Source organism: Schistocerca serialis, chromosome 1, assembly GCF_023864345.2.
Source record: "Schistocerca serialis cubense isolate TAMUIC-IGC-003099 chromosome 1, iqSchSeri2.2, whole genome shotgun sequence".
NCBI lineage: Eukaryota > Metazoa > Arthropoda > Insecta > Orthoptera > Acrididae > Schistocerca > Schistocerca serialis.
The window spans coordinates 778,362,809-778,380,500 of record NC_064638.1 but is presented as its reverse complement, the minus strand read 5'-3'; the positions used below and the strand labels follow the sequence as shown (position 1 = coordinate 778,380,500).

The 17,692-nt window shown below is 37.6% G+C and overlaps 1 protein-coding gene across 2 annotated transcripts in view; it reads left to right on the top strand.

The window, feature by feature from the left end:
• The window catches only part of LOC126483138 (uncharacterized), a 256,873-nt gene that overhangs the window by 216,745 nt on the left and 22,436 nt on the right, over positions 1–17,692 (top strand). For both annotated transcript variants that reach the window (XM_050106593.1, XM_050106594.1), the window contains exons 6-8: positions 7,641–7,849; positions 8,385–8,561; positions 16,770–16,949. In XM_050106593.1, the coding sequence (XP_049962550.1) occupies positions 7,641–7,849; positions 8,385–8,561; positions 16,770–16,949 (566 nt within the window). The remainder of the gene's footprint in view (positions 1–7,640; positions 7,850–8,384; positions 8,562–16,769; positions 16,950–17,692) is intronic.

Sequence of the window (17,692 nt, the reverse complement as noted above, 5' to 3'; positions counted from 1 at the left end):
CACCCCTTTTACTTACTTAGGGTCCCCGGATAAGAGCATGAGGATTTCGCCATCCAGTACAATCGTTCAGTTGATTACACTCTGATCCTCTGTCAAGACCTTCTGGTCCTGCATCCTTATTTTCTGAAACAAAACCTTTGGAGGAGTACCCTTAAGAAGTTTTTGTACCAAAATTGATACCTTTGTGGTCTTGAAGAGCTCAGCTGCTGCCTTGACCAGCAACTTCACCTGCTACCACAGAGATACCCTGAGTACTGCCTCCTAAGTCAATCCACTGTTTCTATCTCCTCACAGACAAAGATAAGAGCAACTATGTCCAGATAAATCCTCCTGTATTTGGGGCCTAGACTAGCATCCCCCCCCCCCCATTTTTCTGAAAGAGCCATCTGAGTAAGCTCAACTTGCTGTGAGGTCATGTTGACCAGTGAATATCCCTACTGGATAACTGCCAATCTAAAGGTTAAGACTGCACTACTATAGGTCTGTTTCCCTATTTCCTGCCCTGCCATTTTCTAGACATAATTATTGTGGAAAATGGGTACATTAGACTTCTCCCTTGTTCTCCTGATGCCTTCCTTAGAGGAAGGGGTCTGTTTACCCCTTTCATTCTGAGACAGTTTTTTTTTTATTTTTATGTTTTTAAATTTTTTTTTTTTTTTTGAGGTCTTGGTTTCAAGACCTTTTAGTTCTTCCCATTTTTGTTAAGAAAACCATATTTTACCTCCCTGTTGTTTCTGTTCTTTAAGAAGTTTTCTCCTCTGAGCTGCAGGCAAGAATTTAACCTTGACCTGGTCCAACTTCTAGTTCTTGGGTTGATCTATTGCCCAATCCAGTTGCAGGAACAGCTGCCATTGGTTCCACCCCTAACATTTGCATATTTAAGGTCTCATCATCCGGTTAATAATGTGCTGTCCACCTTTTGAATGAAACACAGCAGCAATTCTGCATGGCATGAATTTGACAAGTCCTTGTAAGTTGCCAGTGGTATGTGGCACCAGATGTTCATGCACAGGCCATGAAATTCCTGTAAGTTATGGTCTTATGCTTTGTGAGTACAGAGCTGGTGGCTGATAGCATCCCAGATGTATTCCACCGAGTCCAGGTGAGGCAAATTTGATGGCCAAACAATCAATATGAATTCACTGTCATGCTCTTCAAACCACTGTAGCAAGATTCTGCACTTGTGACATACTTTACCTTCTGGGAGATGCCTTCGGATGCCATTGAGCATGAAGGAATGCTAGTGCTCCACAGTGATGTTCACGTAGACCACAGCTATTACGGTGCATTCGATACTACCACAGGTTGCATGGAAGCTCAGGTGAATGTCCCCCACAGTATAAATCTGCACACAGGGTCCTGTGTCCGTGGTTCACTGCATGTTTGACCATTTGCTGGATGGTGGTGTTTGATGACAGGACTATCTGTAAAAGCAAAAGTAATTCATCCAACCAGGTGACACATTTCCACTGATCCATGGTTTAATCTCAATAATCCCATGCCCACTGCAACAATGTTGTCAGGTCAACAAGGAAACATGTAATGATCAACTGCTGCAGAGCTGCAAATTCAACAATGTGTGCTGAATGCTGTGACCTGAAACAGTCAAACTGGTGTCAGCATTGTTATCAGATCTGCCACAGATTGTTGCCTATCATGAATTACAGAATGGGCAAACCTCTGTCCTTGACATTCTGAGATGATGCTCCTATTTGTGGTATCACCATCATTCAGCCACTTTCTATAGGTGCTCACAACAGTAATATGTGAGCAGTGGTCTAGCTTCACTGTTTCTAAAGTGCTTATATGCAGGCAATGGGCCATAACAATCTGACTGTGTTCAAAGCCACTCACTCAGTGGATTTCCCCATTAGCAGCCCACATCATTGTTAGCTTTCTTATCACATCATGCTCCTGCAATGGCACCAATCAGTATACAGTCTCATGGTGGGCAGTGATCACACTGTCTTGGCTTATCAGTGTTTGTTACAGAATAAGTAGTCTACTAATCAACTGTTAATAGGCATGCACAGATGGACTGAAAGCATAAATAACATTAATACCACAGAATCACCAATCAGTGATCAGTTTATACAGTTCACATGAGACAGAGCAAATCTATTCTGCCTTTCTACCTCTACATATATACTCTGCAAGCCACTGTACAGTGGTAGACAGTACTTCACACCAACATTAACAACTTTCTGTCTTACTCCACTTGTATGTGTAGTGAACAAAGTATTACTTTCTGCTTCCATGCACATACACCCTACCTTTTCCCATCGCGCTCTCATGATCCTTACAAGAAAAATGTACAATGACATCAGAATTAATACAGCAAAATTAACTTTTGAATTTTTTTGTTCATTTGGTTGTATCTTTTTGGAATATTAGTTTTTAATGATTTAGATTCTGTCGTCTATTACCATGCCTGTGAAAATAGATATATTTCTCTGTAATCGTTTAGAAAGACTGTAAACAGTTATTCTTGTTATACAATTCCTGTTGACCAAAAATGATTTCCATTACATGCAGAGCGTCCCAGGAAATTCAGAGATATGACAGAAATGATCATTTGAAGCAAAAGAGTCTAGTAAAGATGGACTATAAAATGCATACCTTATTCATCTTCGCTACTGCGAAACACATCTCTTCTGCTGAGAAAGTGGCCATGTTTACTGGATATTTTCTTCTTCTTTTAATCCATACTACATCCTTCCAAAATATGGAAAGCAAAGAGCTGGCAATAGAAGAGATCTGTTTCACAGTATCAAAGATTAAGAAGTAGTGATAGCTCTTAAAGGTATGCATTTTAGGTACAATGTTTGCTAGACTTTTTTGATTCAAATGATTGTTCTTGTTATATTCCTGAATACTGACATTTCCTCCTGGGACATCACGTACATGCAAGCTGCTGAGTATCAATGAAATGAATTTTAGCTTGAGCTTTAATTCTCTCAACAGAGATCTTGGGCCTTGGATTTCTTGCTTAGGCAGTACAGTGTGGTAATATTTAGGTGTCTAACACCTAATGTAATGTCCTCAAGAGTAGTCTTACATCTAAGTAGAAACAATTTCCTTAGTATATCACTGTTTGTATTCCAGAAACATTAAACAACTGATAATACTATTTACACATTCAACCACCAAATATTAAAAGTCTTAATATTAAAATATCACCAGTTGGTAATTTTTGTGGTCTTTCTGAGGCATTTGACTGTGTAGATCATACTACACTCTTTGAAAGACTTATGTTTTATGGAACTGATGGCTTTACACATAACTGGTTTGTATCATACTTAACAAACAAAATGTAAAAGGTTCAGACAATGTTGAAAAGGTAGAAAATTTTAGTGACTGGAAGAAATCACAAAGGGAGTCTGCAAGATTCCATTTTGCGTCCACCTCTGTTCCTCACATATATGAATGACCTTCCACTTAACATTCGACAAGCAAAATTGGTACTTTGCAGATGATAATAGTGTTATAATTAATCCCATTAGAGAAAAGCAAAAGAAGAGACTGTTAACAATGTTTTACAGAAAATTATTAAGTGGTTCTCCAAAAATGGACTATACCTAAATTCTGAGAAAACACGCTATATTCAATTTTGTTCAACAGAGTCATACAACTGATGTAATACATGGACAGGAGTCAGTAAATCCAGTAGAATGCTCTAAATATTTAAGTGCACATACTGATGAAAACTTGAACTAGAAGAAGCATATTCTACCTCTACATCTACATATACATCTATACTCTGCAAACCACTGTGAAGTGTATTGAGAGAGTATATTCCATTGTACCAGCTATTAGTGTTTCTTCTCCTCCCAGTCATATATTGAGTATGGGAAGAATGATTGCTTAAATGCCGCTGTGTGTGCTGTAATTAATCTAATCTTTTCCTCAGTATGCTTATGTAAGCAATAAGTGAGGGGTTGTGGTATATTCTTAGAATCATTATTTCAAGCTGATTCTTGAAACTTTGCAAGTAGACTTTCTCAGGACAGTTTACATCTGTCTTCAAGAGTCAGCCAGTTTAATTTCTTCAACATCTATGGTACACTCTCCAATGTGTCAAAGGAACCTGTGATCATTTGTGCTGCACTCATCTGCGTATGTTCAGTATCCCTTGTCAGTCCTACTTGGTATGAGTCCCACACACTTCAGAAATAGTCCAGGATGTGTCACTTGAATAATTTGATGTAGACTGATAGCACTTCCCCTGTATTCCTCCAATAAACTGAAGTCTACCATCTACTTTACCCACAACTAAGCCTACGTATACTATGTTGTTTTTTTTCATTTTGTCATTGTAATCATAGTACACTCTGTTTTTTTTTACTTTGTCAAGTGCACAATTTTACATTTATGAACATTAAAAGCAAGTTGCCAATGTCTAAACCACTCTGGAATCTTATCAAGATCTAAATGAATATTTATGCAGCCTCTTTCAGACAGTATTTCACTATAGATAACTGTGTCATCAGGAAAAAATCTAAGGTTACTATTAAAATATTGCCCACAAAATCATTGATATACTACATTAACAGCAAGGATCTCAAAACACTTCCTTGGGTCACACTTGAAGTTACTTTACATCTGAGGATGACTCTCCATCTAAGATAACACATTGCGTCCTCCCTACCAAAAAATCCTCAGTCCAGTCACAAATTTTGCTTCACACCCCATATGATCACACTTCTGACAATAAACGTATATGTGGTACTGAGGGAAATCCTTTTTGGAAATCAAGAAATACTACAGCTACCTGACTGCCTTGATCCAAAGTTTTTAGTATATCATGTGAGAAAACTGTGAGTTGGGTTTCACATGATCGATGTTTACGCAGTCCATGCTGGCTGGAATGGAGGAGGTCATTCTGTTCAAGATACCTCGTTATATTTGAGGTCAGAATATTTTCTAAGTTTCTACAACAAATCATTGTCAAGGATATTGGACGGTAGTTTTGTGGATCACTTCTACTACCTTTCTTGTAAATGGATGTGACCTGTGCTTCTGCAACTACTGGGCACAGTTTTTTTGTTATTTGATCTACAAAACATTATTGTTAGAAGAGGGGCTAACTCAGCCACATATTCAGTATAGAATCTGATAGGATTCCATTGGGCCCTGCAGATCTGTTCAGTTTTAACAATTTCAGCTGGTTTTCAATGCCACTGACTCATCTCGCAGTGGTATGAGGATTAAATTGAGGCATTTCTCCTCCCCTACCCCTTTTTTTTATTTTTTTTAAGGAATATCTGAAAATGGAGTTAAGCATTTCAGCCTTCCTTTGCTATGCTCAGTTTCAGTTCCTATCTCATTTGTGAGAAACTGGCCAGCAATTTTTATGCCATTAACAGCCTTTACATATGACCAGAATTTCTTTGAGTTTTGCGAAAAATCATTTGGCAATATTCTGCTTTGATAGTCACTGAAGACTCTCTCAACAGCCAAAACAATGAGTTTCTCAAAAAATTAAGTTCAGTTAGGTTTGCTCTTCGTAAGTTGCTAGGGTCCTGGAAACAGATGAATCAACCTTCTGACATATTTAGCACTTTTTCTGGGGTAACTCATCACTTAGGAAGAAGATAATGACTGCACAAAAGTAAGCAAGAAGAATAATACCTAATGGTCATCTATGGTTGTCATGTAGGTGTCTCTTCAATAAGGTGGGCGTTTTAACAGCACCACCACAATACACTTATTTGCTAATGAAACTGGCCATAAATAATCCATCACAATTTCAGAAGAATATGACCTCCAGTAACGATTATTAAAGCCGTCAGTGGCTCAGAATGGAGTTCAATATCTACCAACAAAAAATTTGTCCATTTGCCCAATGCTGACAGATAGCAAAGCAAGTTTTAAATCTAAGCTAAATCATTTCTCCTGGACAACTTATTCTTTTCCATGAATGAATTTCTATTAAAAAAAAAAAAGGATCAACTACAAGGTGGTACATGAAATGTGTTACCATTTTGTTTTTGAATATAAACTTTATTGTCAATACAGTCTGAAAGGAACATATACTACAATCAAGAGCCGTCCATGGAGATTTGTTCTAACTCAGCATATGCTCAATATGTCCACCATTTCATTTCCTAACTTCCTTCAAATGAACACTGAAGTTAGTGATTACCCTATGGCACATGTCTTCTGTAATTTCACTGCAAGCTTGAAGAATAAGTCTTCCGAGCTCCATTAAATCGCGTGGACGTTTCGGGAAAATTTTTTCCTTCGGTTACTCCCAAAGAAAAAACTCACATGGATTGAGGTCTGGACTATTGGGGGGCCAATTTTGTCCATCATTGAAGCAACCTGGAAACCTGAGTGAAATGATCTGCATGTCGAAATGCTCATGTAAAAACTCCAACACAGTGTTTGCAGTATGTTGCCTTGCTCCATCTTGCATGAACCACTGCGTGTTGAAGGGCAAGGCAGTAGCAAGAAGCTGTGGAATGAAGCTATTGCAAAACATGTTCAAATAACGCTCGCTGTTCCTGTTCACAGTTTGTTCAAAGAAAAAGGGTCCAATAAGTCCGTGACTGGAAATTGCTGCCCACACTGTAGTCCTCGGAACATAATGTTGTTGTTCATGAAGCACTTGAGGGTTTTCAGTGGCCCAAAAGGATACATTTTGTTTGTTAACCACACTGTCTAAATGAAAATGCACCTCGTCTGAAAACCAAATGTTGTTGAGAGTTTCTTCCCTATCCTCTGCCCCCTGAGCAAACAGTAGTCTCTGCTGCTTGTGTTCTTCAGTGAGCTTCTGTGCACAGGTCATCTTGTATGGGTAAATATGGAGGTCACTTTTAAGAATGCGCTGAACAGAGCATCTAGATATTCCCAGTTGCACTGCTGCCTTTCTACATGATTTCTCGGGACTTCTCTGTACAGCAACTTGTACCGCTTCAATATTCTCCAGCTAACAAACAGGCTTAGGCCGAGGTCGCTTCACTTCCAATACTGTTCCTTCCTGTACAAATTTATCGTACAACCTGTAGATGGTCTTCTTGCAAGGGACCCATTGTGTGTTAAACTGTTGTCGAAAACACTTCTCAGTCACAACAAGGCTTTCATTCCATGAAAAAGTAACACAATTGCCGATCATTGCTGTGTGGTCAGTCTTCCATTGTCAGCCATTGCTGCTTACTAGTCTCATAGCAGCAGTATCATGAATTACACGTCATTTCGCAACTCATTTGTTTTTCCAAGCTCTGCTGGTACTGCTGTAGAGATCCCAGCAGGATATCTAATGTGCATCGTAAATTGTGAAAGAAACAATTGGTAACACATTTCGTGTGCCACCCTGCAGTTTTTAAGTGTAGTTGTATGAGTAGGACTAAAAAATATTGTCTTGATTAATGTTAACACTGATCATATATACCTGTAAACTGAGCTGTTCTGTATCATTTTGATAAAACAATAGTTCAAATGATGCAGGGAACATGTAACTAACTAACCACATAGACAAAGGACTGTGCAAAAATGCAGTGCCTAAAAAAAATTTTCATTATTTTCATGATATGCACTTTATGGGTGCCCCCTTTTATGTGCAACATCATTATGCACTATCATTTTCTGTACGTGAAGAGTATACTAAATGTATATTTAATTCTAAAAATTAAATACAGGAGTGATGTCAATAGTCAGTACTGGATGGGTGCTGTGCGTGATCCGAAGGACAGAAACAACTGGAAGTGGCTTGATGGTGATGATGTGACAGTCTCATTTTGGAACTTGCCAGGAGGAAATGAAGACTGTGCACGATATGATGGCTCAAAAGGATGGCTGTGGTCTGATACTAACTGTCAAGCCAAACTTAACTATATTTGCCAACACCGTAAGTACTGTAACACACTGAGAAAATGCTATTCAAAGTATAATGCAGAATTTCACAGTTGTTAAGTGAGAACTATTATAGGTAAAGCAGAAATAAAACATTACAACTCATAGACTTAAAAAAAGTTTACATTCGAAATTCACAGTAATTCCTTTGCTCATACATTTCTATTTTTTATATATGTTGCTTAAAGTATAATTACAGTGAACTGAATTATTGACCAATTCTTATTTCCAACTGCTCCATCCATTATTAGATTAAAAATATAGAATGCATTAGGATAATCTGCATGACTTTGTCAGATTTTCTCCTAGTAGCCTTTTCTCCATTAATACATTTTCCTACTGTTCTAGTTAATTTCTTTATTTTCAGTTTTTTGTGTGTTCATTTCATCAATATTAATTTTAAATAGCCCCAATTATTCAATTATGACCAGTTTTCACATCCATATCACATGAAGCTAAATGTAATGAAACTTCTATTCTTATTGTCCCACTGGGGAAAAATATTTCTAAGAGATGTATATTCCCTCTAGAACCCAAGGCCTGTGGGCGTCCAGAGCAGCCACCAAATTCAACTATGATTGCAAAGAACTTCAATGTTGGATCAATTGTCGAATATCAATGTGATCCTGGTCATCTGCTGGTTGGGCCATCAACACGCACATGTCTTACAACAGGTTTCTACAATGAATTTCCACCAGTGTGCAAACGTAAGTCTTATAGATCACTAAGAATAATCAATTAAAATGGTACAGCTCTGTTGTACACTCCAGATATAAAATATTTTAATAATTTATTTTACTTTTATTTCATTTTATTAAGAGTTTTGTGAACCCAACAGCATTAGAGTTGTTAGAATATGGAATGAGTCAATGTTTTTATAGTATTTATAATCATGAATTTTTCATAAAATTTACAATAATGGATACAGTGGAGCACAATATGGTGGATTCATCAACTAACCCTGCATCATAAAACATGAAAATAAATAAGGTACAAAATACAAGACACCAGAATTAATATTTACCCATACATTATGAGATGTTCATATTAGCAATATCTTAATATTTGAAAATCAACACTGGTATCCATGCAACAGCATATGCTGTCTAATATGTTACAAAACACCATGCATCGACATGGGATTTTTCTGGGGGCTCTTACCTCAGGTTCTACTGGTGACAGAAAAATTGGGTCAAGTCTTTTATATAGCACTTGGGCTAAGGACCATTTATACCCAACAGAAGGATCATCTTCGAGTCATTATCCTACAGCACTGGGTCAAAGTATAAATGTTATACACTTCCTCCTGCTTAAGCAAATGAAGCAAATCAACTGATGTAGTCTATGATGGGCCTTAAGGAGTTTATGGAGGTACCATTATAGTTAGTAAACAGTTCCTTAGAAAACCTAAAAAAAGGTCTTTTTTGTCATTTTTTTGGGACTAAAACTGAGCCATGGATTCCAGGATGACTATGCTGAAGTTTTTATGATACATATCTTTCCAATATTCCAGTCTCAAACAACCTTGAAAATTTTCTTCATATCTCTATCCATTACCAAGATACAGAGTTACTTTTACATGTAAAATACGCATGTAAAAATCTGGTATGAGGCGAAATCTCAATAATAAAAATTGCATCAAATTGCTCAAATTTTAACATTACGTTCTCTAGGCAATTATCTAAAAGCGCCATCTTCGTATTTTAAAAAATCTTCATTAGTTCATGAACTATCCATTAGAACCCCCCTCCCCAAAAAAAAGGTCTTCTTTACCATTTTTGTACCAAAACTGAGCCACAGATTCCAAGATGGCTTTACAGAGCAAATGACTGTCATTTTATGACATATTCCTAAGATCCCAATCTCAAATATTCTTGAAAATTTCCTTTATATCTTTATCCATTTCTGAGATATAGAGATTCAAAATTATTAGCTCATGGATGGTTCCTTAGAGAAACCCAAAGAAAGTATTTTTTTTACCAATTTTTCATAGCAAAACAAAGCCATGAATTCCAAGATGGATATGCACAACAAATGATTGAAATTTTTACAATGTATTCCTAAGATTCCAGTCTCGAGCAACAACCTTGACTCTTTGTCCATTTCCAAGACACAGAGGTTCAAAGTTACCTTACATGCACATGTAAAATACGCACATACAAATCCGGTGGGAAGCAAAACATAAATAATGAACAGCAACAGAAAATTGCTCAGATTTTAAAATTACACACACATCAAAAAACGTTTTGCATCACCTTGGTTCCCAGAGTTCCAGAGTCTGCCCAGAAAATTGGAATAAAGATCAATGTAAACAGCACTTTTGCCCTTTTTATTTCTCATGAAAACCACACATTGCACATTGTACCACCATACAGCGAGACCTTCCTGAGATGGAGGTCCAAATTTCTGTACACACTGGTACCTTTAATACCCAGTAGCACCTCCTCTTGCATTGATGCATATCTCTATTCATTGTGGCATACTATCCACAAGTTCATCAAGGCACTGTTGGTCCCCATTGTTCCACTCCTCAACAGTGACTCAGCATAGATCCCTCAGAGTGGTTGGTGGGACACACCGTCTATAAACAGCCCTTTTCAATCTATCTCAGGAATGTTCGATAGGATCCATGTCTGGAGAACATGCTGGCCACTCTAGTAGAGCAATGTCGTTATCCTGGAGTAAATCATTCACAAGATGTGCATGATGGAGGTGCAAATATTCATCCATGAAGATGAATGCCTCGCCAATATGCTGCCGATATGGTTGCACTATCGCTCGGAGGATGGCATTTACATATCGTACAGCCATTACAATAGGATCCATGTCTGGAGAACATGCTGGCCACTCTAGTAGAGCAATGTCGTTATCCTGGAGTAAATCATTCACAAGATGTGCATGATGGAGGTGCAAATATTCATCCATGAAGATGAATGCCTCGCCAATATGCTGCCGATATGGTTGCACTATCGGTCGGAGGATGGCATTTACATATCGTACAGCCATTACAATGCTTTCTATGACCACCAGTGGCATAACTCAGCCCCACATAATGCCACCCCAAAACAGCAGGGAACCTCCACCTTGCTGCACTCACTGGATAGTGTGTCCAAGGTGTTTAGCCTGATCAGGTGGCTTCCAGACACATTTTCAACGATTGACTGGTTGAAGACATATGTGACACTAATTGCTGAAGAGAATGTGATGCCAACCCTCAGCAGTCCATTCAGCATGTTGTTGGAGGCCCATCTGTACTGCGCTGCATGGTGTCATGGCTGCAAAGGTGGACCTCACCATGGATGACGGGAGTGAAGTTGCAATCGAAAAAATTTTTTTTGAAGGTGCTGAGGAAGGCAGATTGAGGCAGCTGGTACCCTACTCTTCAGTCAGGCTTTCAAACAGGAGTGCATTTGCTTTTTTTGTGTTTTGATAAGAGCAATTTTCCACTATTGTCTTTTCTGACAAAAAGTAATTTATACTTTGTGCTTGCAGCAGATGAGAAATATTAGTTATACAATAAAACTACACACATAAGTGCTCATATATGCTAAAAATTCAATAATTGGGTGGAATGAATTTTGTAACAGGTATTCTTTCCACTTTATCTTGAATTCTGGTGTTTTAAGAGCAAGAATTTTGATGTCTCTAGATAGAGCACTGAATATTTTCATGCCTAAGCAACTTACTCCTTTTGAACAAGGGTAAAGTTTGTCTGATTATCATGTAAGACTTGTTTCCTCCTTGTGGCCAAGACATGGAATAATGATTTTCAAAAGAGAGCAGTTTTTATTAACGTACAAGGTAGAAGATATACTGAGACGTCATTGTAAAAACCTATAGTTTCCCAGGAACTGCAAGAATGTCTGGATGAACACTGCTCATAATGCATATACATATATCGATGGGAAGAGAAAAGATTACTTGTAACTCAGAAATACTTAGAAGTCAGATATAGATACAGTAATACATACCATATTTTTCTGAAAAAGAAAAAAAAAAAAATACACACAATGAAATGAAATGAAATGTCCTGTGACGAGGGCTTCCCGTCGGGTAGACCGTTCGCCTGGTGCAAGTCTTTCGATTTGACGCCACTTCGGCAACTTGCGTGTCGATGGGGATGAAATGATGATAATTAGGACAACACAACACCCAGTCCCTGAGTGGAGAAAATCTTTGACCCAGCCGGGAATCGAACCCGGGCCCTTTGGATTGACAGTCTGTCGCGCTGACCACTCAGCTACCAGGGGCGGACAATACACACAATAGAACTACATTTGTAAACTTTACAAACAACAAAGACAGAGTAAGGCATTAAAAGAAAAAATATTATTTGGTCCTGCTTAAGACAAATTAGATAATGTATTGTAATTTGACACTTCGTGCCACACAAGCTACAAAGATACATTATTGAAGACAAAATGTTAAAACAAAAAATATTATTTTGAACTTGATCCTGCTTTAAAGAAATGAGATAATTTGGCTTGTTTCACTTTTCATGCATTGAAGTGTACGCATAACAGTTTGTAAACTTATTAATGAATTCATAGTTTTTCACTACAATTTCTTGCACTGATATAATGCCTGCACACATTGATTGCACTTAACATTTCACTCAGTTTAGGTCTTTCGAGCTTCAAGTCATCATCTCCATCTCCACCACTGTCACTTGAAGCTGCTTCACCTTCTTGATCATCACTGTGTTGTCACACGTCAGCAATATCTCCTCATCTTGTAGTTCCATACACTTGGTGAGTTTATCATCGAAGTGTACAAAACTGTCAAAGTCTGCACCCTCCAATACAGCTAGCTCATTACCAGACATGACTTCACCATCGCCACTATCATCATCATCAGCAGTAGCAGCAGCAGCAGGCTCTTCCAGCTTTACAGCAGCAGTTATTGATTGGGAAGGATGACACAAGCTGCCAGACAGCTGAAATAAATTCTATGGCTTATAATAAGTTAATGGAGAGATGTACATTTCCTGTGTCAGTCTGCACTATCAAAGTTTGAACCAGCATTTTCTTCTACAATGTGCTTTCAAATTTGCCATAATGTCCAAATGAATTGGCTGTAGAACACTGGTACAGTTTGGAGGGAAACATTCCACTCGAAAATTTTCCAAAACTACTTGGGGTGAACGTGCTCATATCAGTTCATAAGAAGAAGGAGGTTCTTTTTTATTTTTCATTCTAATGTCCAGTTTATTAAACACAGTTCCATTAAAATCATTGTAATTCAAGAATTTTTATTGCATTCATATTTTGCAGGTCTCATCTTTACAGCTTTGAAACACATCATATTTTAAGATTTTACCATCACACATGGGGAAAGTTCATCAGATCCATTTGTATTCATGTCAAGAAGAACTGTCATGTGAGTTTAACTTTTCTTTCCCCCATGCCCCAAGTCCCCATTTTCAGCTAATGTTTTACTTGGAGGCAGACTGTAGAATAGAGCAGTCTCAGCAAAGTTGTAGATGTTTTGAGGTTGATAATCCCTTAAGATACATGGTAGAACGACATCAATCCAGTGCTGCACCATGACACCGTCCACAGCCTTAAATTTGCCAGAAATTGTTCTTCCTGTGATTCCATGGGGATCTTTAAATCCTTGTAACCATCCTCATCTACATCTACATCTATACTCCGCAAGCCATCTGACGGTGTGTGGCCGAGGGTACCTTGAGTACCTCTATAGGTTCTCCCTTCTATTCCAGTCTCGTATTGTTCGTGGAAAGAAAGATTGTCAGTATGCCTCTGTGTGGGCTCTAATCTCTCCTATTTTATCCTCATGGTCTCTTTGCGAGACATAAGTAGGAGGAGCAATATACTGCTTGACTCCACGGTGTAGATATGTTCTCGAAACTTCAACAAAAGCCCTTACCGAGCTACTGAGTGTCTCTCTTGCAGAGTCTTCCACTGGAGTCTATGTATTATCTCCGTAATGCTTTCGCAAGTACTAAATGATCCTGTAATGAAGAGTGCCGCTCTTCATTGGATCTTCTCTATCTCTTCTATCAACCCTATCTGGTACGGATCCCACACCGGTGAGCAGTATTCAAGCAGTGGGAGAACAAGTGTACTGTAACCTACTTGAAATCAGCAGTGATGTCACACTTCTAATTAAATCACTGCCTTTGATTTCAACATGTCACCACTGATCAGTAGAGCTGCAGCACATTTTTGCTGCTATACGTCAAAAGAGCCTTTTGCAAATCCGTGTGTCTCCCTTCTTGTTGACAGCCATGTTTAATTGATTTTGCACAAACTTTAAAAACTCATTCAAAATACTGTTTCTTTTGCAGATGACTGTACATAGTGTGGTATAGGCAACTCCTAAGTCTGAAGCAATTTCAGATTTAGTTTTGTGTGGATTAGTATCCACCTCTCATATGTTCTTTACTTTCTAATTCAGTGTGTAACTTTTCCTTTTTCTGTTCTTCCTGGCTGATTGAAAGTGACTGAATGACAGAACCACTGTTCAACAATAAATGTCTGCCAGAGACTTTTAATTTCTTGATTGTTACCACAAAAGAAATTCTCATGTTAAAAATGACAGTGCCAGGAGTGTCTTTTTTTCCATGCTGCACGCAGTGGTTAACTGTGGCTTTGTTCTTTGTCTCCATGGCACTGCCTGCTCACTTTTCTTGCATAATGAAGCGTTTTTTCCCAGATCTAGGGAATGGTAGGATCAATGTACACATGCAAGAACATCGCAGAGTCCATTTGCTGCATTTATTGTCCATTACATTTTATATTTATGTTGTCTTATTCTTTCTGTGTTGCACTGAATTGTCCATAACGAGTATCTTTTTACATTCATACAGTGTCTATTATAGCTAAATCAGTTGAGGACATCATTAAGTACACTGTTATCATAGGTATCCAAGTTTCTTCTCTCCTGTTTTATCTACCAGAGGAGAAGTATTATCTGCAAACAGGCTGAACTTGCTTACCATAGTGGTAGAGTGGGAAGTCATTTATAAATGTAAGAAACAGAAGAAGCCCAACACTACCCCATGTGGTGCTCCAATGTTTACTGTCATCATTCCATTACTGTGTCATCCTCTGTTTCCTGTCTGTTGGACAAGACTGCATCCATCTTTGTTTGTTTGTTTGTTTTTCAGAACAGCATTACTCAACAATAGGGACAGAAAAAGTGTGATGGATGTAAGATTGCAAGTCCATAAAAAACATGTAAACAGCTTATTTTGTTAGGATGACTCATAAAGTGTTTGTAGAAAACAGCTGAATGACTTCAGTGACGGAACAATACAATATAAAATGGTATTAAATAAGATTTAAGTAAGAAGTCATTCATCCAAAGCAAGATAATGTCTGTAAAAAGTAACAGATTTGCACGCAAATAACAATTTTACATGAAAAACACTAATTTTGACTAATTATCTCAGAATATATATACATGCACAAACATGTGAACATTTTTGGGATCCTGTGATAGGTAACATATATTGTAATGTTGTTGTTAAGAGGGAACACCAAGTAGTGGACTCCACTTGCAGGGATTACCACACACAAATAATTCTCTTAAATGGCTATTGTTCATCCCCAAACAATGGAAACTCCAGGATGGAATAATGACAATATACTGAAATGGATGGATTGCTACTCACCACAGAATGGAGAAGTTGCGTCACAGATAGCCACAACAAAGAGACTGTCAAACATGTATGCTTTCAGCCAAAAAGGACTTCATCCAAATTGTTTTTCAGTTGTGCCTATATGTGACTCAGCGTCTTCACTATATGGAGAGTGGCAGTCTATTGTTCATCTTCTTGATTATGTTTAACTCTTGTTTCATTTTAAGAACTGTGAGCTGTTTCCACAAAATACTAATCATGATCAATTCAATGGCCATTTTATGTTGTAAGACAGCAAACATAATGAAACTCTGAAAATCTGTTGCATCTTACATTGTTTATGGCAAACACATTTACAAAGAATTAGCACTACAGCCATTTGTTTTCAAACTATTTTTACCAATATGAATTTTAAAATAGAAAACAAGCATCATGGATCAGAACTGGAAATATAGTGTTAACAATTACCACCTGTGTAGGGTGCCACAACTTATGCAATTTAATTGAATGTATGAACTGTGGAAAACACTAGACACTATAAAATTGAAACTTTATCACTCAGAATACCTTTAAATTCATACAAAAATGACTCACTGTTTTAGAATAACAAACATGTGAACATTTTTGGGATCCTGTGATAGGTAACATATGTTGCAATGTTGTTGTTAAGAGGGAACACCAAATAGTGGACTCCATTTGCAGGCATTTTTGTCACTTGTATATGTTTTGAACTAATAGTATCTTCTTTACAATAATTAATTAATGTTCAAGGACCAATATTTCCCTCATTACCTTACAAGCTAGATCTAACTGTGGTAACTGTTCTGGCAATTACTGCTGCCTTGATAAGGTAATAGAATGTAGGATTACTTTCAACCCTTGAAATATATCTTTCACAGTGAATGTCTAAGATTGCAATACCAATCACGAGTAAAATAACAATTCTTAATACATGATGTAGCCATTTAAAAACTCCTTGATGTGTCAAGCTGTGTATCTGAAAATAATTTTGTTATTTCGTTTTATAGATGCACAGCATTGTTCACAATAATGGATATTTTTACTGAATTCCCATTCACGCATCCAAAAAGCAAGAAAGGATTAAGCTGTAAAACAACAAAAGAGTGAAAGGAGTTGATCTGTTTCCTAGTAGGATAACCTCTTGCTACATTGCAGAACTAAAAGATTATATTCTTTAGAATATAGAATAGAGAACATACATTTGTTAAAATTCTGTAAATGGTCTAACTCTGAACTATACTTATTCCACCTACTTTGAAACCAGTTGCTGATAAGTGTCTGTTTGCAGGTATTGAATGTGGCTTCCCAGCAGATATAGCCAATGGTCGTTATCAGCTGCTTAACAGAACTGTTACATATTTGAGTCAAGTTGAATATTCTTGTGATGATGGCCACGAAATGATTGGTCGAGCTTTGCTTACATGTGATGTTGATGAACGATGGAATGGACCTCCACCATTCTGCCAAGGTCAGTATTCACTGCATGTGTCATGACTTGAAATGCTGTAACATGAAACAGTATACATTGTTAGCCCAGATAGGAGTGAGAAAGTGTATAATTGAAGTGCCATTTCCCAAGGGAGTAGTCCTTGTAGAAAAACTGGACTAAACTGGTTAAGAGGAAGGTTTTTGTTTGAAGATGATCCATGGTCTAACATCCTGAAATAGCTCTGACAGGAGAAAAAAAAGATGCATTAAACTTTCATGCTCCGCCAAAGTTTTGGAGAAGACCTGCATATAACATTTGTAGGATCAAGAAGATCTTTAATTTTTGTTTGACTGTGCTTAAGCATAAATTTCTGGTTAAATTATGTACCCATTGGGTGCTATCACATTTAGTAACAGAGGAGCAGAAAGTTGGGTAGATCAGTTGATTTCAAGTAATGCTTAAAAGATTCAGCAGAGGACACACTGAGGATTTCACATGAAAATTGATTACTAACTAGACATGGTTACAGCAGTACAAACTGAAAGGAAAATACTGCTTTTACACTTTTTTAAGCTTTCCAGATGAGGTGCTGCCCATTAAGGTGAAATAGGTTTCTTCTTGTACTTCATGATGACCAGACATTTTAACACAGTTCTTCTGGGTACCAAATATTCATTTGCTGATGACTGGTGGGTGACATACTGATTACTTTAGGTCTTTCTTCCTCAACTCTGAAGTGTACAGATTGAAAGAAGTCATCACATCCTGGATTATGACAAATT